Consider the following 22,055-nt stretch of genomic DNA (forward strand, 5'->3'; position numbering starts at 1 on the left):
AGAGTATATATCAGTTCACGGTGTGTCAGCAAAAGATTTAAAAAAAAAATAAAGTCTGTTTGATTATGGTATGGTATTTATTCACTGATGTTAGTTAGTGTAAGAGCAATTAAAAAATTATAAAAATCAAAATGGAATGGAACATGATTAGTATTAAGTAATTGATTACATTTCAGGAAAATCAAAATCTCATGCAGTATCAAAGGTCTTCAGTAATTTATTTCTTCATCATGCTGAAAATACAAACTACACATACACAAATTAAAAGAAATAAAAAAAAATCGCATTTCAAGGTGAAAGGAGAAGCCAAAAACCAATACTGGTAATCGGGCGCCGGCATCCGTTGGGAAAGTCCAACATAACATGATAAATAGAATAAAGTCGAAGTAAACATGTTTTTGAAAAAAACATAGATGTATGTAATATTCTTTCAGTCAATCTAATATTATTGACTTATTTGATTTTATCAAAACATTTACCTTGGTTAACATGGGTACCTTGACGGTCGATGCTAGCTAGGAGTCATTACTTATCGATCTTGATCGGCAAGTATGTTGATAGGTATTTGTCTGTCTGTCTGTTAGACACTTTCGTATGTTACGCGATATATCCTGAAAGCGAGGTTAAATCTGCATGTGCATCCATCATATCTCGGACCAGAAGCCTATTGATTTTGGATGAATGATGTCGTATAATTAGCGAGTTATTAATTAATTAGTGATGGGACATGCAGTGTCGCCATTGAGTCAGAGCGAAGGATTCACGCCGCTAGATCGATAAGTCTGCGGTCTCTGTTCGCTATCTCTTTTTAATTTTGTTAAAACATACGACTGCTGGATGTAGCATGTCGCCTAGACGTATTTTGTGTTGTTTTTTTCATATATAGTTCGGCTTTTTCACTTTTTTATCATGTTTTGTTAGACTTTCTTAATGGGTGGCGCTGCTTAATAACTAGTATTGGCTTCCACGTTTCCTTCACCCTGAAATGCGATTTTTTATGATTCATTGTAATTTGTATGTCGAAAGTGCTTTTTTAACATGGTGAAAAAAATAAATTACCGATTACTGAATATTTAGTCACACATTATAAACTATTCAAGTTGTACCAGATAGAAAGTTGTGAACATCACTGCCTAACAACCTGTTAAAGAACAAGCAACAAATGGTAATAGAATATTTCATGCATAGTAAGCAAGGTAATCGGGGACGCTGGAGAAAAGAAGATTTACATAAAGGCAAAGCAAGGAATGTGTTGAAAAGGTTGGGATTATTGCAGTAGATACAGGGTAGCCGCTAGAAAAACAGAAAAAAAATTCAGTAACACAGCTACTCATTTTGTCAGTCACCAAGACGGATTTTCACTTTCAAATAGAATAATAGCTTTCATTTTAAAGTCTGAAAGCTGTTCCTGCTTTCTTGCATGATGTTGATGTCAAAATATAAATCAAATATAACGAGGAATTGGGATCATTGCAGTATATAGTATTGAATAAATCAAGGCTTCCCAAACTGGTGGTCACGAATGGGCAGGGGGGGCACAAAACGAACTTTAGGGGTCGCAAAAAAAGAACTATATCTATCGTACTTTTTTAGACTTGTGCAAAACTTAAGTCTCACGATTTCGAGAAAATACATAAGATCAGAGAAACGATTGCATAACAATGCCGGCTTACAAAGGTTCGCGTAAAAGGAGGAGAGGGGGGGGGGGGGTCGCAAGCTTAAAAAACTTTGGTAAGCCTTGGTGTAATTGATAGAATTTTAAAAACGAATCCCGAAAGCCATACAGAAAATAGCTTTTTTACATAATTATCCCGGGGGGAAAGGAAAGCCTATAAGACGGCTTAACCATATGGCGAACCACCGCCTCTCGTCCGGTTACCAGTCCGTGTCGGGTATGGGATTAGTTAGCTAGTTACTGGTATTAGTTTTCAGATACATGAACTTGAGTTTGACCCATTTTAGGACATTTTCCTTTCAAAGGCATCAATAACATCAGCAACACCAAAGAAAGCTTGAAGAACTTTGACAACGACAATTTTTGCTGAGCTTGCAAGTTTATCGTGATTCTCTCGTATCCATTCAACCATAGTACGGAGCTCAAAATCAACTCCATGGATTTGCCAATGCTCAAATTTATCTTTAGGACCGCTGGTAAATGCTGCGTTCAATTTGGAAAAGCTGAACCGGTTTTCTTCACGAATCTGAAAAGAAAGATAGAATAAAGGACATCTGGTTTATTGGTTGGCTAGATAATGCTCGGTGTGTGTCGCATCGTGCTGAGCTTCAGGAATACGCTTGCCACCGCACCTCTGATTGCCTTGCGCAGGTTCGAATTCTTTTGATGATTGTTAAGTGCGAGAGAATTGCTGAACTCCTCACTGACGTGGGGTGGTTCACGTGACCGCTGGTCGGCTACAGATTACTCCATCATCAAGTTCATGCGTCTTAAAACAAATAACTAATTACCTAATCCCATAGCCAACATGGACTAGTAACTGGATGAGGAACCATGGTTTGCCATATGATTGGGCCATCTTATAGTCCCCGCGGGGTAATCAGTAATCAGTAATTTATTTTTCCACCATTCCAAAGCACACAATGTGAATACACAATACAAGAAATAGGAAATATGGTACTTTAGGGTGAAGGGAGGCGCGAGACACCAAGACTGGTGATCGAGAAGCGACACCCATGGCATAAGTCTAACAGTAATAGATAAATAACAGTAATATATAAATCAAACAAACAATAAATATTAGAACAGATTTACGTTAAAGTAAGTCGAGGCGACCTGGATACCCAAAAGACGCCCGATCCAAGAGGAAACGGATAACGACTCCGAGCACAGTCTTGTGAGTAACCATGGCAACGGCAGCAAAATCTTTTACAGCGGAATACAGACACTGCCTGAGTTGAGGTTGAATTCATATTTATCCCGCGATGGGAAGCCGATAACTTGGCATATTTATATTTTTATAAAATAGTTTTGTTTGTCGCAGTTAGGGATACGAGAGTGTGGAAACAAGTGGAAGTATAGTGGTAAGGTGTTTTGGTGCCGGAGAGCCCTAGCCCATGTGAAAAATGAGGTTTTAGTGCATATCTGAAAGAATACTGAATTGAAATGGATAAAACTAATTAAAGCTCGACATTTGGCACATCGTGAAACTTAGATACCATGGGACTAGTTACCAGGGAGGCTGTAACGGTCGCATGATTAAAATTGTCATATTGCCATTACTTTTGGGAAAGAAATAGAAAATCCTATCTTAAGCTGTTTTATCCCTTTTTCTTCTCTTCCGGGAGAAATATCAAAGTCCTATCCTAAGCCAGCTTATCAGATTTCCTTGCTCCAAAAATGACAGGCGTGTACCAACATAGAGGTAATTACTTTTGTTCGCCTATTTTACATCAAGTTGCGTAAAGTGACTGAAACCTATGGACAGGGGGGTATATTCACTTGGCATACACAGACAGTCCCCGAACTCGTCATAGAACTAAAATGAGGAAAATCAGAATAAAATTATGGCCTAACCCTAACCTGTTACACACACACTACGAGAGTACCAAATAAAAAATGGAAATTCTATTTAAACCACTTAATCATCTTCCCCCCCCCCTAAATATTAAATACCATTTTGAGGTTCACCCACCTTTTCATTAGTCAAATCGACAAAGCCACACATCCCCCACTCATGATTGTCAAACTTCAGATAAATTGTGTTCAAAGTGATCGCGTCTTTGTCACTTCCCTGAAGAGGTAGCCCCAGTTCCTGACAAAAAAGAAAATTATCAGAAAAAAATCTTTTTTAGACATATTTATGCGCTTTAACTCAAACAAGCCTCTGTAAAATCTTCATAGGTAGATAAGGGGCACTCCAGAAGTGTGTGTGTGTATGTATGTTTATTCGTCTCGTAATACCAATATTGAGGCAACTAGTTTTGTTTGTCTACTTCACATTAATTTGTATAAAGGAACTGAAACCTATGGGCAGGGGGTATATTCACTTGGCTAACACAGACAGTCCCCAAACTCGTAATAGAAGTAAAATAAGGAAAATCGAAATAAAATTATGGCACAACATTATCTGGTACAAATACTACGAGAGTACCAGATAAGGAGCTTTCATTGCTTGGAAGGGAATCTTCTTGGTCCAACCTTCTCTGCTGATTTATTACACTCTGGTCATGGGATATCAACATAGATGGTTCAATCATTACAACGAAACAATCAATAAACCATTGTACTGAACGCATCGCTTGTTTTCATTCAAATTGCTCAAAGATAATACCTCTTCCAATCCTCTTGCAGCAGTATCAACTAGAGACACGTACGCAAGTTGTTCTTCTCTTTCCCTCTCTTCCTGTTCTTTTGTTTCAGCTGCTTCCCTTTCCTCCGCAGTTTCATAAACCTTGGAAACATACAAATTTAAAATTCAAGATTTTTTTGCTGGTATTCTATGGGAAAAAAAAAGTTGAAAAATGTTGCAACAATTAAAAATGAGCGGACACAATTTCATCTACACCTACTGAAAGAGTGTCAAAGTGTGGGATATTCGAAGAACTATATTCACTGTAATGCTATAATTGTAACTAAATTTACTTCAAATCAAAAAAAGGTCGTTAATTACTAAAATAGTCCTACACTGGGGGGTGTGCAACCTGCAGTCCGCGAGCCAAATGTGGTCCACAAGGAAAAATTTTGGGGCAAGCAGAGAAGTGCAAATGACGTTACGATGCCCTAACAGCTAACTTAAAAAAAGGCGAACAACGCATGTCATGGGATCAATAACCAAAATTCATGTACCTGCAACTAACAGAAGCCTATGTTTAACATAAATGTGGCCCGTCGTTTCATCCAGTTATTTGTATCTGGCCCTCCCGTACTAAAGCTTCCACACTCCTATCCTACACAAACACAATGATCACAACATGAAACCAAGTATTTTCTCTTGCTAGGTGTCAGAAAATCAGGCCACAAAATTTATGGAGTGGTTCAAGTAACAATACTTAGACACAACTTATTTCAGTAACCAGTGAATATTGAAATGAACTGGCCGTAACTGAGCCCCAGAACCACCCTAAAGGGGCGAGGAGTCAAGAAATTCTCTTGCACATAAATATCCCCCACAGGATTCTTACCTGCGAATTCACACAGGGTGATCATAGATGTGGTGGCGAGCAAATTCATAAAGCTTAGCACGATGCGCCACAACACCGAGCCAATATTATCAATTTCTTTCTCCCTGGACAAGTTTTAAATATGCTACACACCTCATTATTTCTCTCTTCTTCTCTCAAAGCTCTTCTCTTTGCAATGAATTCTTTAGTTTTCTCACAATCCAAGTAATCTTTAATGGAGCAACTCTCTACTGCCCCACATGTGTAGGATCCCGGAGTCGCCATACCTGTTTGAAAATTACACAAGCTTTAATTTAAGACAAACTAAGTCCAATTTCGACACTCCAGAAGTGTGTGTACCAATATGGAGGTAACTAATTTTGTTTGCCCACTTTACATCTAGTTGTATAAAGGCACCAAAACTTATGGGCAGAGGGCATATTTACTTGGTTAACACAGACAGTCCCCGAACTTGTAACATAACTTAAATATTAAAAATCAAAATACTGGTACACACACTATGGGAGTACTCAAATTTCAGAAGAAGGTTTTTATTTTATCAAAAGCAGATAAGATGTTTTTATGTGGCGTTTCTCATTCCCTCCATTCTTAACAAGGCCGCAAGCCGCCACTGATTCCGCAATATGCTAGGGCAGGGTTTTCCAAACTGGGGCCCGTAAACAGTAATCGATAGTTTATTTTATCCACCATACATGAAGTAAATTACACTAATTAATACAGTATGTAGAGAGGCGAAACTGGTAAGCCGAGGTGAAAAGGAGTCGCGAGAAACCAAGACTGGTTATCGAGCAGCGACACCCGTGAAAAAAACCTAACAGTAATGGATAATAGCATAAAAAAGTAGAAAAACTAGCAAAAGAATATAAGAAGAAATTACAATCGAGGCGACCTGAAGACTGCACAAGGGGTCTGCAACGATATGAAAAGAGTCTGATCGATATGTAATGCTTGATGTCAATCAAAAAGTCATTGCATCTTTATAGTTGGGCGGATATCAATTTATCTTAGAAAAGACAATTAAAATTATATTGTCTTCTGCAACGACCTTAAGTGTGAGGCAGCATTTTCAGCTCTAACCAATATGATAACAAAATACAGGTGATGATTGCTGAAGAGTAGGACCTACGAGTTTGCTTGACAGAAATTGTCCTGAGAATTGATATATTGTGCAGTAAGAAGCAACCTCATCCATCACATTAATGCCTCTTATGTTGTAAATGAAACATTAGGTTACGTACAGCTGAGATTCACAAAAAGGTGCCCGCAGAGCACCATTTTTACCCCCTCCCCCCTCCTCTACACAAAAATAAATAATCAGAAATAAGAAAATATTCATTACCTGGCTTATTAGATCTTCTTGTGAAAACAAACTTTTTAGTGTTGCCAGGTCCTTCATTGGTAAGTATAGCAACATGGAGTCCAAATGAAGTGCTGTACAATGGGTGGACCTCACTCAAACATGGCAACAGTTTTACTTTATCTGGAGTATCAAAATCACGCCAGATTTCTCTCATTGCTCGATGGTGACAGTATGTCTTTTCCTTGTATCTAGAAAATTATGTATGTGTGTACATATCAATGACAGCTTATGCCAAGCTTTGTTCAAAGTTGAACATCTAAAAAAAAACATAGTAGCTCGCAGGTTCGAAGCCCATGTGAGGTGAAGTATGTGTGGGAGGATTGCTGAACTCCTCGCCGTCGCAGGGTGGTTCACATAACCGCTGGAGGTTACGGCTTTCTCCAGCATCAAGTCCATGCAGCTGAAACGTATTACTGGCCAACGCATTCCATAACTCAACATGGAATGGTAACGAGAGGCCGTTCATCATCATACGATTAAGCCGTTTTATCTCTTTCCTCTGGAATAAATATGTAAATCTTATCCTATCCTAAGTATAACTTATAAGGCTGCTTGCGTAGTACAACATTAAAAGCAAAAAATTTTCCCAAACAATTTGGCAAATTTGTAATTTTCAATAGTTACTTTTCCAGAGTTTTTGAGTGACGAGTGCGTTATAAAAAAGCACTTACTCCAGTTCAACTTTCTGCGTTTCTTCATCCCCAGATCTCTCTGTTATGACTTTACTTAATGCAACTGCTGGGTTGTCATCAATATCCTTTGCTTTCGCCTGTTTACGGAATTTTCTGTAGTGCTGAAGAAAAATAGCTAGTCAGTATAGTTATAACACCAGCGATTCTCAAACGATTTTTAGTATCTCATTCTGTGTCATTGAAAATTCACCTCAAAATATTTCTTTCTGAGTTCCTCATTATGATCCGGTTTATCATGGTAAGGCTTGTTGACAATCTCCACACCACAGATCAGATCTTCTCTGTAAAACAAAAACCTCTTAGAAGTTACTTGACTAGGTTATGTAACTATATGGCTATATGTAACTTCATGTAATCGTTTATTTTTTTCAGGGAAGAGAAAAGACGATAATGCAGCTCGATCAGTTAATTATCCCCCACAGAATACAAACCAGCAAGGTCATGCAAAGTAATCAGAGGTACATATGCAAGAGCGATTTTTTAACACCTAACGCGATGAAACATATCCTTAAAGATATCCACATCTATGAGTTACGTTTTCTCGTTACAAATTTATGTTAACTTAGTTTGGAAACCTCATTCATGGTTTATAACCATGTTTTCAGGCAATCTTATCATATTTCTTTTTTCCCATGATAATCATGGGAATATCCTATCCTATAAAATAAGGATAAGATTTACATATTTATCCCGGGGGAGAGGAAAGCCGATTTGACGGCTTAACCATATGGCGAACCATGTCCTCTCGTCCGGTTACCATTCCATGTCGGGTATGGGATTAGTTAGGTATTTGTTTTTCCGAAGCATGGACTTGATGGTGGAGGAAGCTGTAACCGACCAGCGGTTACGTGAACCACCCAACGGCGGCGAGGAGTCCAGCAATCCTCTCGCACACAACTATCCCCGCATGGGATTCGAACCTGCGAACCCACGCAGAGTAATTAGAGGTGCGGTGGCGAGCGTATTCCTAACGCTTAGCACAATGAGCCACACCGCCGCGCCAAAACCTCTTACCTTCTGTAGCCAGGTGGTGATTCCGAGCCCTTGTATTTTTTAATCTGGAATATAGAAATTGAATATAAGATAGGATTTAGATGAGGAAGAGGAAAGCCGATATGAGTGGCATAATCATATGGCGAACCACAGTCTCTTGTTCGATTACCAGTGCATGTTAGGTTTGGGATTAGTTGGCCAGGTATTTTAGATGCATGAAATTGATTGTGGAGGAAGCCTTAAAAAATGATGAAGAGATAATAACAAATATTTCAGTACAACATTACACATGATTGTGTTTAAAACATGCAAGCAAAAGTCATCAAGACGTTTGAAATATACTGCGTTATTCACTGGATCAACATACCTCTGTGTCTTCAACCATAGAGTCTGCCACAAATATCTGAGTATCCTTCAGGAAACCGCATTCAAAGAATTCTCCTTTCTCAGCCAAATTGAATGGATTTTTCATTTCTTTCCCGAAATAAGTCTTCAGGATTTTTGCAAATGTTGGACGTTTCTCGGCATTCTGAAATAAACCAAAATTGTTCATAATATATCTACAAAATGTGAGTGGGACTACAAAACATATAACTCAATGGTTCCAGGGCTCTCAAATTTCCTCTACAATTGACTCAAGACTGAACACCAAATGATTCCACCTCACACTAGGTCAATGGTTTCCAAACTGCGGGCTAATTACGGCCAATGGAAAATGATCCGCCAAACATGAGTGAAATACCTTTCAACGTTGGCCGCCAATTGTTATGTCATTATCACAATTTAAGGGTATATATTATATGTGTGTATTCGAAACAATTCAATTGCACCGGTAACCTACCGGTAATCGTATGTATGCCCCTTGCGCTCTACTCTTCCGGCCCCCAAATATACTCCAGCTTCTAATTCTGGGTCTCGGTTTGGTCTCGGTATCTCAACTTTGGGAACCACTGCACTAGATGTTACAAATTGAGTGAATAATCAAATTAGGAAAATTCTAGTCCTTAAGAATATACCAATTACTACTTATTCAAAAACTCATTTTAAAAGTAGGATCATCTCTGTGTTAGTTTGAGTTCTGCTTCGTAAAGAATAAGATTTACATAATCATCCTGGGGGAGAGGAACGGAGATAAGATGGCTTAATCATGTGGAAAACCCTGGTATAGAATTACTTAGTCAATTACTTGTTTTCAGATGCATGGTGGAGGAACCCGTAACCGACCAACTGTTACGTGAGATACCCCACGCCACGAGGAGTCCAGCAATCCTCTAGCACATTTTCAACCCTGCATGGGATATAAACCTGCGAACCCACGCAGGGTAATTAGTGGTGCGGTGGCGAGCGTATTCCTAATGCTTAGCACAATGCGCCACACCGCCAAGCTTTGAGGTTCCTATTTCCATTGCTAATCTTAACTTTGAATTGCATACAAAATGCTGGAAAACCTGTTTTAGTTAAAGTTAGTTCTTGGACTGGGTTTGAGTGTTGGGCATACCTATGCTGGTATCACAAGGTAAAGATCTCTGATTCAATTGCCATTCTCACTGGAATAGGATTTGCATATTTATAGTGTGTAATAAATATGGTAGGCAATGCTGAAGCAGAAACATTCCGGCCCCTCCAAAAACAGCAGCTTCATATGTAACATGGGCCGAGTGAAAACTCCCCAGCTAGGCAAACTGTTAGAATTTTTGACATTGAAGAATCAGCATATTTATATATTTGCTGCATCATTGACATTTTACTGATTGGCTGTTGACACAGAAATAAACCAAGAAACAAAGTTCACCAATGAACTCACCTCGCAACAATCCAGGATGAGTTTACCAAGCAGAGTATCAGGTAGATCAGGAAGTGTAACTTTTCTTATGTAGATCTTTCCTTTTAACCTTTTCACCGGAGAACTCATGCGAGCACCTGAGAATGAATCAAGCGGAGAGTCTCACGAAAGATTTTCCTATTTATACTATATCCCAGGAAGAAGAAAGCCAAAATGGCCCAATCATGCGTGGTGCGTCGATGTGGCTCATCGTGCTAAGCGTTAGGAATATTCTCGCCACCGCACCTCTAATTACCCTGCGTGGGTTCGCAGTTTCGAATCCTATGCGGGGATGGTTATGTGTGAGAGGATTGCTAGACTCCTCGCCACTGTCGGGGGTTCAGGTAACGGCTGGTCGACTAGGGCTTCCTCTACCGCCAAGTCCATGCTTCCGAAAACAAATAACTAACTAAACCCATACCCGACATGGAATGGTAACCGGACGAGAGGTCGTGGTTTGCCATATGGTTAAGCCGTCTAATCGTCTTTCCCCTACCCCAGGATAAATATGTAAATCCTATCCTACCTGTACAGAGCCCGAAGGTTCTATAAGAGAAACCTTAGGGCTTAGTGAGCTATACGTTTACTTATTAAATTACTGACTTGGCTAATTTTGTAACTGCCAAAAAAGCAATAACAGTAATGTCATTAATAAAACAATGTTCCAACAAAGTGTTTTTTCTTTTTATAAATTTAATGCGGGCCTCCGTCAATAATAGTCTTTCTTTTCACTAGATCTATAACATCAAGAGTTTGAGAACCCCTGACGTGGGGAACTATGGCCTCATCAACTAAATAAACATGTCAAAATTAACGATAAGAGAAAAGTACAAATGGCTACATCGATCATTCTGCTGCTTGAGAGGTCATGGTTTGCCATGTGATTAAGTCGTCTTATCAGCTTTTCTCTGCCCTGGATAAATATGTAAATCCTATTATATCATAAACGTTTGGGCGCACAAAACAAGTTCACATATCCCATTAACGTGCCTATATCATAAAGCTTTACCTTGTTTAATGTTTATATCTTCAATGTAATTTAAATTGAAAAATCGTACATCGCATATAAGCCGAGTTTAAAACTAAAAATAAAGTTACCAAATGAAAGGGTCAGCTTAAACTAGCATAACTTTGATCGCACTAAAGGGTCAGCTTATATGCGCACTCACACTCGAACAAAATGCAAAATTCACATGTCCATCAGTTGCACAGAGAAGCGATTTTTTTTACAACAAACAGCAATTTTGCACAATGATCTAAATGTCTTCTTCATGTCCAATACCTACATTATATCCAAAACATACTTTTCAATTCACGAGTCTGGTCCTCAGGGTACGGTGAGGTGCCGGTTCTCATGAAGAGAATGGTGAGACCATAACCATGTACATCCACCTTTTTCATATCTTCAATACCCTGAACTTTCTCAAGTTCTGCTTCTGAGGGGCGGTATCTCTTGTAGCCCTGAATGATTGAAAAAAATAAAGATGGATTTCAGAAAGGTTATGGGCAAATATCTTTTTTTTAATCTTTATAAATTTATTGTGGAGTTCTGTACATAATAGTCAACCTTTTCAAGGGCTTCTTAACACCAAAAGTTTGAGGACCCCGAGTTTTGAGTTTGAGGAATTCAGAATAATTAAATTTTTGAAAATATCATTCGACAAAGTATTCCATTAAGTAAATATCTTGATTCGGCCCATATCTGCTAAGTAGCAACCTCACTCATGCCTACCGTGTTTCCCAGAAACTAGGACAGGGTCCTATTTCAATTCTCTTCTGAAAAATAACACTAGATCTTTTATTTTCATTTATCAAAAACAAAATTACGAAGTAGCGAATTACGAGATTTTAAAATATACAAAATATGAAAACCAATATCCATTTACCTATAAATAACAGGAAAACTTATATTGAAATCATTTTTAAAATTCAGGCTGAGCTTATTTTCAGGCTAGGTCCTATGTTCGGAAAAATACGATGTGACTTACTTTTCGTGTATCAATAGAACTGTTCTCATCCTGATCCATCTGTTCTTCAGAGTGTACTAAAGAATCGTGACGAGAGTGGCCAAAGTCAATAATCTTTGGTTTGGGAATAATAAGCTTAGTGTCGACCTGGAATGAAGTATATATTGAATCTGTGAATAAGAAACGAGCGAGAATATCGGTCGGAGACCGAAACCTGGTCAAATATTCCCAGGAGCAACTTGGCTGGTAACTGGATAAAATGCTATTATTTCGTTTTTCAGAAGAATGAAATTGATGTTTGAGGAAGCCGTAACCGTAATCAAAGGGGGATAAAATTTTGACTAGACCCACATTTTATCGTTTTTTTTTTTCAACTTGAACATTCTACTTGGGTGGGTGGTCCACATAACCACTGGTCAGCTACAACTGCCTCCACTATCAAGTCTATGCTCTGGAAAATAAAGAACTGATTAACTAATTCATTCCCGACATGGACTGGTTACTGGACGCTATATGATTAGGCAGTCTAATGGGCTTTCCTCTCCCCTTCCCCGTATGTAAATACTATCCTTTAAATTCACTTACCAAAATATTGTCAGGTTTCAGATCAGCATGAACAATAGAAGGTTTAAGGTTGTGGAGATAATTCAGTGCTTGAGCAATTTGCTTCGAAATTTCCCAGGTGATTCGAGAGGAGAGACCTGCAATGGATTGCAGTTGGTGAACGTAATTTTCTCCACTTTTATAGAATAAATATAGAAACCCTATGATCTTATTTATGCTAGTCAGCAAAACCATGTTGCGACGAACTCTCAACACCATATTCAACTTTCAGAGCGATATGTAAAATCTTCAATTTTGCGATTTTTTGCCTACCTATGTAATTTAATCACAAGAAATATTTTTAACTAATTGCATTGTAACAACAGGGGCGTAGAACAAGCAACAAATACGCCTTTTTATTCTCTTAAAAATCCTTCTATTATCATCAGACACCTGCTCATACACGTACTGCTAGATCTTTAAATAAAAATAGAAACTTCGAATTTTAACCCCGTCCCTAAACCCCTTCAAGTAAAAGAGCTCAGAATCAGACCCATCACAACCCGATTCCCACCTTTATTATCATCTGAAACTTGCTCTAGGACATACTGCATCAGATTCTTTTCCAAATGTTCCATCACAAGGAAGATATAAGGAGTCCCGTCTGCATCAGTATGTTCACCCCAACCTCGGAAACTGATAATGTTATCATGGGAAATTGTTCTGTTGAAAAACGTGAACAAAATTGGCGGCGCTCCAAAAGTATGTGTACCAATATGGAGGTAACTAATTTCGTTCGCCTACTGCACATCAAGTTGTGTAAACTGAAGCCTATGGACAGGTGGTAATGTGGTATATTCAATTGGCTAACACAGAAAGTCCCCGAACTTGTAATAGAACTAAAATAGGGAAAATCGAAATTATGGCCTAACCTGGTACACGCACGCAAGGGGATACCAAATTGACTATGAATAATAATAAAAACGCTTTGAGTTGGAAAAACAATTCCATATAGGTGACTTTAAATAGAGTGAAGTTTAAATAGATCCCGGTTTCAGCAATCCAGTAGTTTATTTTCTCACTAAAATGAAAGCACACTTGATATACAAATTGGAATAAACACTGAAAAAGCAGTTCAGGGTGAGGGGAGCCACGGTAAACTAAATTTGGTTATCGAGCAACGGCCAAGAAAATAATAACAAAAAGTCCAACTACCGGTATATATTTTATTTGAAAAAAAAATAAAAATAAATACGCCAAGGCCAAAGTATGCTCAGCACTCAGCAGTCACACAATTCAACAACGACAAAAAAATGAATTTGTGCTCCAACAATCTAAGTAACCATGACGATTGAGTCAAAATTTAGATTAATCTAAAAATACTAGAGAAGTCTGTTTGGCCCTAAATATGGTGGATATATAATCTGTGACCAGGCTCGGCGATGTGGCGCATCATGATAAGCGTTAGGAATACGCTTGCCACCACACCTCTGATTACCCTGCATGGTTTCGCAGGTTCGAATCCCTTGCTGCGCCAGTATGGACGTATATTAATGGATCCTGCCACAATCCTTCACCCCGAATACAACACACAAGTCCTTAGTGACAAATAATATTTATGTAAACAACAACAGACTCTTAAGACATCTTAACATAGAATGATTAGAAAAAGCATTACGCGCTCGAAGAGTGCGACGGGAAAAAAGGTTACACGCATGGGCGAGTTGATTAGGGTGTTACATGTAATAATGTAAGGGAAACACAAATAAACTGGCGCTGGGTTAAATATGTGTGTGAGTATTGCTGGACTCCTAACCATCGAATGGTGGTTCACCATCAAGTCCATGCATCTGAAACAAATAACTGGCTAACCATAGACTGGTAACCGGACGAGAGATCGTGGTTTGCCATACGATTGAGCTGTCGCATCGGCATTGCTTTCCTCCGGGATAAATATGTAAGTCCTATCCTAACTGAATTAATTAATCTGGCTATAAATATGATGGATAGCTAATCTGTGACAATGATCAGATGTGTGAAGTCCGAGGTTAAGTCATGTGCATAGCAATTACCTCAAGGTTTTAATTTCATGTTTGAAAGTTGAACTTATCTCCATTTCTTGAAACTTTACTGCCACCTTCTGTCCCCGGAATTCCTTGTACGCAACCTTTCCAAATCCACCTCTCGCATCTACTTTCAGTTTCCCAAGACTTTCTTTCTCTTCAAATAATTCACTGAATTCGATTTTTTGAAATGATTCGATTGGCCGAACATCATCTGAAATATAATGAGTTTATTTTTATGGCTGTTAGGTTAAGATAGGATTTACATATTTATCCCAGGAGAGAGAAAAGCCGATAAGACGGCTTAATCATATGGCAAACCACGGCCTCTTGTCCAGTCCATGTCGGATATGGGATTAGTTAGGCAGTTTTTTGTTTCAGATGCAACGACTTGATGGTGGAAGAAGCTGTAATAGACCAGCGAGTACGTGAACCACCCTACGGCGGTGACGAGTCCAGCAATCCTCTCACACATAATTATCCCCGCATGGGATTCGAATCAGCAAATTAACACAGGGTAATCAGAGGTGCAGTGGCAAGCGTGTTCCTAAAGCTTAGCACGATGCGCCACACAGCCAAGTCGGAATGTTCAAAATAATGAATTCTGCAAAAACTTTTCCGGTGCCAAAACAAAAAATATGAAAATGAATTTATGACATTTACCTTTCACACTATTACACAGGGAAATGTTTTTTTGCTTTATATTTTTGCTCTAAAAAATTATAGACACAAGATTCAAATTTCAGGATTTTTTATCGAAGCAAATCTATAGGGATTAATTTCAAAACTAGGAATGAGGTTTGCTTTTATAGAAAATATGTGCCATTTTCTTAAAATCGTTTCAAAATTAAATAATATTGACTAATTTGATGCTCAGAAAGACAGGTAAAACAAATGAACGAAAAAAATCTCACCAGAAAATCTTTCTCCAAATGAAATAATTATTGAATGAATATCACTTGTATACTGTTGCAATCTGGCAACACTGGTCTCTGTTCCTTGAATCTTCTCCAAACTTTCAAACTCATCTCCCATTTTACCTAGTAATCGAAGCACTTTGTCCTGCACATCTTGCAAAGCACTGACTCGATGGTCTTTAACGGTTTCCATATTTTAAATAGTTTAACCTGAGATAACAAATTACAGTGTTTCAATTACTGAGGGGGGGGGGCGAAAAAAAATTTGAAAATAAGTTTAAACATCACAATAAGAAAAATTGTTGAGAGTGAACGAAAATTAATTAACTTTCAAGTGCAATGATTTCAATTTACAAGTTCTGAGAGAGGACTAATTCAAAAATGGCCATAAAATCAAAGAAATATTACTGAGAACTGACAAAAACAAATTTATATAAAAACAATAATCTCATTGTACTGTAAAATCACCAAAAATTATTAGAATCATAAGACGATTTTGGACAAAAAAATTGAACTTAAACACAAAATGAAAGGATGTTTCTGAATGATTATTTTCATAATCAAGCTATTATGAAATTAAATACAAAATGTGTTGCTCTTCAAAATTAAAACAAAATAAGAACTTTACAAAATCATTATTTCTAAACACAAAAAAAAGAGTGATTAGAGTTCTCGACATATTTTCTCTTGTGGCCCACTTTTGTCGCACAAAAACTCTGTGACTCTGCGACCCATTAACTTGCAAGCAAGGGGGAAAAATACATCAAAAACAAAACAAAAAATGTTTTTCGTAAGGATGGACACTTCCAATTTAATTCCAATTTGATAATTAAAACAAGAATTATCACTCAGTAGCAAAAACATTCATTGCTACTACAATCAAAGTTTAACTAATTCGTTAATGACTCTAGCAATTTTCAATATGTTTGTGGCCCAACAGAAAATGGGCCATGGCCCACTTGTTGGAACCCGGTGGATTAGACAAAGGAATGAGTAAATACGGATTGAGATTGCCCCAAAACAAAATGGCTACCTCCATATAAATAGCTACTTGTAAAGAGTCTCCTCTGAAGAAAGAATGTGGAACAAATAAAATGTAAAAACTGTTGTCTAATCCACTCAAACAAAATTGTCTATTCATGTCAAGTTTATAATAATGATTTCACCGAAAAAAATACACAAAACAACGAACACACAAAATATTTGGGAAATCAGGAAAACTAAACCGGGAAAACTGTTCAGAAATTCTATCGAAAACATAAAACTTTCCTCCGTGTTAGTTCTTGTTTAAACTGGAATATACAGGTTCTAACTGGCACAATCAAGTTCTTAAGTGGTGGAATTGACTTATTAATAAATGACAATAAATATCATATCATAAGCATCAGATAGCAAAGTCTATTGTTTGCATTTTGGAAATTTTAATTAGGAATATTATTTCAAAGAAATGAAAGCGACACAGTTCCCAAACATTGGTCCATCTCTTCTGTATGAAAAGAAAGTTTTCGTTGGGTCACATTTTGTACAAGTCGCAAGAGCTTGAGTTGGATTCAAACCTCGGATCCCATCATCAATATTCTCTGGTTTGAGACCTGATTTTTCAAGCAGAATGCGCACAGCAAGCCTTAAATCTAAATGTGGCTTCTCTTTGCCCTTTTTCCAAACGACAACGTTTTCACTGATCTCGAGGAACTTCTTCGATTCGTCTACTCCAAACTCGCAACAGCACACACTTAATGAAGGACCCAAGCTGGCAATGATATTTTTGGGCTCGGAATTATAATTTGAAGTCATGGCGTTTACGGCGGATTCCACAACTCCAACTAAAATTCCTTTCCAACCAGCGTGAATCGCTCCACACGCTTTCGTCACCGGATCAGCTAGAAGGAGCATGTTGCAATCCGCTGCTGGTGATGCAACGAGGACACCTGGTGTTTGAGTAACAATTCCATCGTACGAATTTGGCGCTTGTTTCTCATACACCCATATTTCTTTACCATGGTTAGCTTTCGCGAGATGATAATTTTCGTGAGCGAAACCCAAATGTTGAGAAAGCCTTCTAGCATTTTCTTTTACTACAAGCAAAGAGTCAGGCTTGCGTAAACTGTAGCTTAAGTTCAGTGAAGCCATAGTCGGCCATGTTGAACAACCCCCATATCGAGTAGAATATCCATGGATAAATATTTCATCCGGTATCATATTTGACTTGACTGTTTTGAGATCCTCGTTTCTAGGAACACTTTCTAAATATGTTTTCACCTCTGATTCAAAATTAAAAGTTTCATTGCCAATAGATTTCCAAGCACCAACGACCCCATTTATCGGAAAAACTTCGAACCGAACATTGCATTTTTCTGGAAAAAGCAATTTTTTCACTGCGGTACACTCCTTAACATTTTCTTCATGAATATAAGCAACCGCGTCCAATATTTGAGCCTCATCAAGAGCTTTTTTGAGTTTAAAAACAGCATCAACCAATGAGATTGCTTCAATCTTAATCAGTTTGCCATTAATGCTGTCATTCTCGCATTTGAGGTGTGGCAAAGGTGTGTCATTTTCTCTAACTCCCACAAAGATTAGCTTAGAACAGTTCTGAATGGCTTCCTTTACTGTGGCATAATTCAAATGCTCATTTGTCAAGACGACGTTTGAACTAGAAAATATGCTAACAGCCATTTTACTATTCAATTGACATCTGTATAAGGATAGGATTTACATATTTATCTCACAGAGAGGAAAGCCAATGAGATGACTCAACCAAATGACGAACCACGGCTTCTCGTCCAGTTACCATTCTATGTTGGTTGAGGGATTGATATTTGTTTTTGGAAGCATAGACTTGATGGAACCAACCAGCAGTTACGTGAACCACCCTACGGTGGCGAGGAGTCTAGCAATCCTTTTGCACATGATTATCCCCCACAGGTTTCGAACCTGCGAATGCACGCAGGTTGATGTGGTTACAGTTACGCAGCATACTCCTAATGCTTAGCACGATGCGCCACACCCATAAATAGTCGATATAATTACCGTTGTTCACCACGATATCAAAACAATAATAGGAAGTACATATTTTTACTAAGAGAGGAAAGGGCTAATGCTTCCTCAACAATTCCATTGTACGGATTCTGCACTTGTTTTTCATACACCTCGCGATAAATAGGAAAATCCTATCCTGTCATTGATAAAAATATAATAAACATGATAGAAAACACTTATATTACACATAGAATCTGCAATTTTCATTCTTAAGCATAATGCAATATTAATATCTGAATATAGATAACTCTGCTTACTAATGTAAGACCTGTGCTGCGCCGCTTCTATGACTTAGCTGAATGACTTAGCAAATTTAGCTACCGTAGTCCTTCAAAATCTTCGAGATGAAGGGCACATAACTTCCTGTTATCAAAAAACACTGTTCAAACCGGAACAAACAGGTTCCAGGCGGTAAAAACAAGTCCTGATTACAGAACTTGTTTGCAAATTTCTATTTAGATAAGTACCGAGGTGCTACAACGGGGGATTCCCCTGGTACAGAAGAATTCTTGCGCCAAAACGTGATGCAACAGGATGTCTGCCATCGTTCTGTACTGTTTCAAACCACGGTCGAAGCGGGAAATACCTACTTCCCTCAATATATTGTAGCGTGGTAGCAGGCATATTTGTGCAAGTCGAATTTATAATGCTGCCAGGCGCTTCTGAAGCATAAGTAAAAGGTATACAGGCATAATTTTAATTTGACTCCCTAATTAGCATAATAAACGAATAAACGATAGATAAATGCATAATAAATTGATAAAAAAAGGAAAACTTATTACAGGTTAAGATATTTATCTGTTTATCTATTGATTTATCCTGATGGAGAGGAAAGCCTATAAGACCGCTTAACGGCGAACCATGGCCTCTCGTCCGGTTGCCATTTCATGTTGGGTATGGGATTAGTTGTTTTCGGAAGCATGGACTTGATGGTTGACAGGTTGAGGAAGTCGTAACCGACCAGCAGTTACTGTACGTGAACCACCCCATGGCGGCGAGGAGTCCAGAAATCTTCGCAAATAACCATCCCAGCATGGGATTCGTACCTGTGAACTCACGCAGGCGCGGTGGAGATTGCCGCGCCAATCACGAGAGCAAGAGAAACTTACATAAAAAGATGTTGTCAAAAGAATGGGTTTGTGTACATCCTAAAAATATGATTTTAATTCTATCTGGTGAAAAACAGATAAAAGTTTTTGCTAATATATTTCTTAAGTGTAAATGTCGGACAAATGTGTCTTATGTCAGCATCCTTCATCATTAATAATGTGATATAATGTTCATAGTATTTTTCTTTATATTAGAAATATTATTTGAATGTACAGACTGACAGAAGGAAACTGAGTGTGTATTTAGTATTCTCAAATGTGTTTATTTAACGTTCTGTTCACGTGGTGGTATTGTGGTTGCCCACATTATTTAAAATAACATAAATCATGATCTAACAGTGTAGAGAGATATTTATATATTATGTTAATGCTACATTTACTCATTGTATGACTTTTCAAAAAAGTCTCTAAAGAAAGAACAAAATGAATATTAATATAGTGTACAGTATTGAGTTTGACAATGACAATTTTACAATGTTGAAAAATATCTTTTTCTCGACCTGAAATTCTTCAAAAGTGGCCGAAGATGTACATTACACAAGAATGATATATTCAATGAAAATAATTTGCGATTTTCAAAAGTGTGTACTCAGTCAAGTGTTTATACTGTTTTATTTATCAGTGTTTGAATTGTGTTTACTGACATTTAAGTCGGTGTAAATGATGGTTTCATAGCAAACAGAGAGGCAGCTTGACATTGTATTCTAGCAAAGGGGTTCTCAAACATGGTGGGCAAAAAATTTGACCCCTGGTACAAAAACCCTTGCTCACCCCTGTTATAAATATTGGGTGACCGTACATTTGAAACCACGTGCATTTGAACCCATGTGTATATTCGCGGGTTCAATCTATATGCGGGTGCTAAACCCATGGGTTAAGGTTAGTATGGGTTCAAATATCCGTAAAACAACAAAATTGTTCATAGGTGCAATAGTGTGCAGGTGCAATCGTCGTGGGTTCAAATGTACGTGGGTTCAAATGTAATGGAACCTAAATAATGTCATATTTGAATTACCTTGTTGCCACAGTTTGTAGCTACCGTTGTCAAATTTTATTAATGTCGCTTTTGCTTCTTTGGACAGTTACAAATTTAACTAAGTCAGCATTTCAACTAATAACTTGAGGAGCCCCTAGGTTTCTCTTACAGATCCTCTGAGCTCCATATTTAACAATTTGGGAACCTATGTTTTAGCATCTAAGGCAGGTATTTCTCAATAGTATTAGGACCTTTAGTGGTGCTCCCGAAGTATGCGAACCAAGATGGCGGACATCGGAACGTAACATGGGTTACAGGTTAGGGTTAGGCGATAATTTTTTTCCAATTTTCCTTATTTTAGTCCTATTATCAGTTCGAAGACTAGCCAAGAGCCTCCCGTAGTATTTATACCTAAAATTATGGCCTAACCCTAACCTAGTACACATATTACATTCCGATGTCCGCCATCTTGGTTCGCATACTTCGGGAGCCCACCTTTAGTATTGCAGCCTGTGAACCCATACAGCTATATAATGGAATTCTTTTTCGAATACTTATCAGCATTTTAGGATAAGTCATTGTTGGCAAGCCTATTCTATGGCTTAGCACAGGCCTGACATAGGCAAAGTACGACCCGTGGGCCAAATATGATCCATTGAGCAATTCAATCTGGCCCGCCTGATGCTGACACATCCAAACTAAAACCAAATTTTGATGTTCCGCTAAAAATAGCTCAAGGAATTAGTCTTTGTACCAGGCTTATTTTCCACTTTATTCCACACTATTTTTTCCACTTTTGCTTTCGCAACACTGTAAATATTGTTCATAAAATGTAACTTTTACGTCAAACTTACATGACTCTCCAGTCTATGTGTGAATCTTCAATGAAAAAATTATTCTCGATGTGATATTATATGCAAGGAGGGTATTTTATTATATGAATATAGAATTTTAGTTTACAGTGGCATGTCTTTAACTCCTACTAAATCTAACTTCATCTATTGCTATTCTTTAGGTGGATATTTTCCTCTTAGTCGAATATATAGTAGCCTTGAGTGGGCCAACACCCATTACACACCCCCATATTATAGTACTATAAAGCAAATAAAAAATATCTATTCAATTGTATGTTTTGTTCTGTTTGCTTTCAAGTAGTATCAATATTGTATTGTAGTGAAGTGACCTCGTTATTTTACAATTGAGTTTTTGAAAATATGATTGCTTGAGCCATTATTGATAATTACATATTCAATATTTACGAACAACAGTCAACATCCTGCTAAAATATATATTCAATCGTGTGTTTTGTTCTATTTGCTTTCAAGTAGTATCAATATTGTATTGTAGTGAAGATGTATTGTAGGGAATTGACCTCGTTATTTTACAATTGAGTTTTTAAAAATATGATTGCTTGAGCCATTATTGATAATTACAT

The 22,055-nt window shown here is 37.8% G+C and overlaps 2 protein-coding genes across 2 annotated transcripts; both read right to left on the bottom strand.

Annotated features, from left to right (window-relative positions):
- Nucleotides 1–64: 64 nt before the first annotated feature.
- Nucleotides 65–15,725, bottom strand: LOC120332239 (uncharacterized). Its single transcript, XM_039399442.2, has 16 exons — nucleotides 15,494–15,725; nucleotides 14,589–14,793; nucleotides 13,091–13,239; nucleotides 12,559–12,674; nucleotides 11,995–12,120; nucleotides 11,311–11,467; nucleotides 9,989–10,104; nucleotides 8,552–8,713; nucleotides 8,206–8,249; nucleotides 7,382–7,472; nucleotides 7,171–7,292; nucleotides 6,479–6,687; nucleotides 5,272–5,405; nucleotides 4,290–4,409; nucleotides 3,651–3,770; nucleotides 65–2,201 (listed from the first exon to the last, which is right to left on the bottom strand). The coding sequence occupies exons 1-16, from the start codon at nucleotides 15,687–15,689 to the stop codon at nucleotides 1,959–1,961; spliced, it is 2,310 nt and encodes a 769-aa protein (XP_039255376.2). The 5' UTR covers nucleotides 15,690–15,725; the 3' UTR covers nucleotides 65–1,958.
- LOC120332482 (purine nucleoside phosphorylase LACC1-like) lies at nucleotides 15,707–18,264 on the bottom strand. The gene has a single exon (XM_039399731.2). It carries the CDS (start codon nucleotides 18,170–18,172, stop codon nucleotides 16,931–16,933), a length of 1,242 nt encoding a protein of 413 aa, XP_039255665.2. The 5' UTR covers nucleotides 18,173–18,264; the 3' UTR covers nucleotides 15,707–16,930.
- Nucleotides 18,265–22,055: the final 3,791 nt, after the last annotated feature.

The sequence above is a fragment of the Styela clava genome, chromosome 13 (assembly GCF_964204865.1).
Source record: "Styela clava chromosome 13, kaStyClav1.hap1.2, whole genome shotgun sequence".
Lineage (NCBI taxonomy): Eukaryota > Metazoa > Chordata > Ascidiacea > Stolidobranchia > Styelidae > Styela > Styela clava.

Bases quoted from the DNA above. Each gene is read 5' to 3' on its own strand.
- LOC120332239 (XM_039399442.2), bottom strand. From the start codon at position 15,689: ATGGAAACCGTTAAAGACCATCGAGTCAGTGCTTTGCAAGATGTGCAG. The intron at 12,675-13,090 runs GTGGGAATCGGG...AATCCATTGCAG, and splicing joins AGTTTCAGATGATAATAAAG to GTCTCTCCTCTCGAATCACC. The intron at 6,688-7,170 runs GTAAGTGCTTTT...ATAATTTTCTAG, and splicing joins ACGCAGAAAGTTGAACTGGA to ATACAAGGAAAAGACATACT.
- LOC120332482 (XM_039399731.2), bottom strand. From the start codon at position 18,172: ATGGCTGTTAGCATATTTTCTAGTTCAAACGTCGTCTTGACAAATGAG.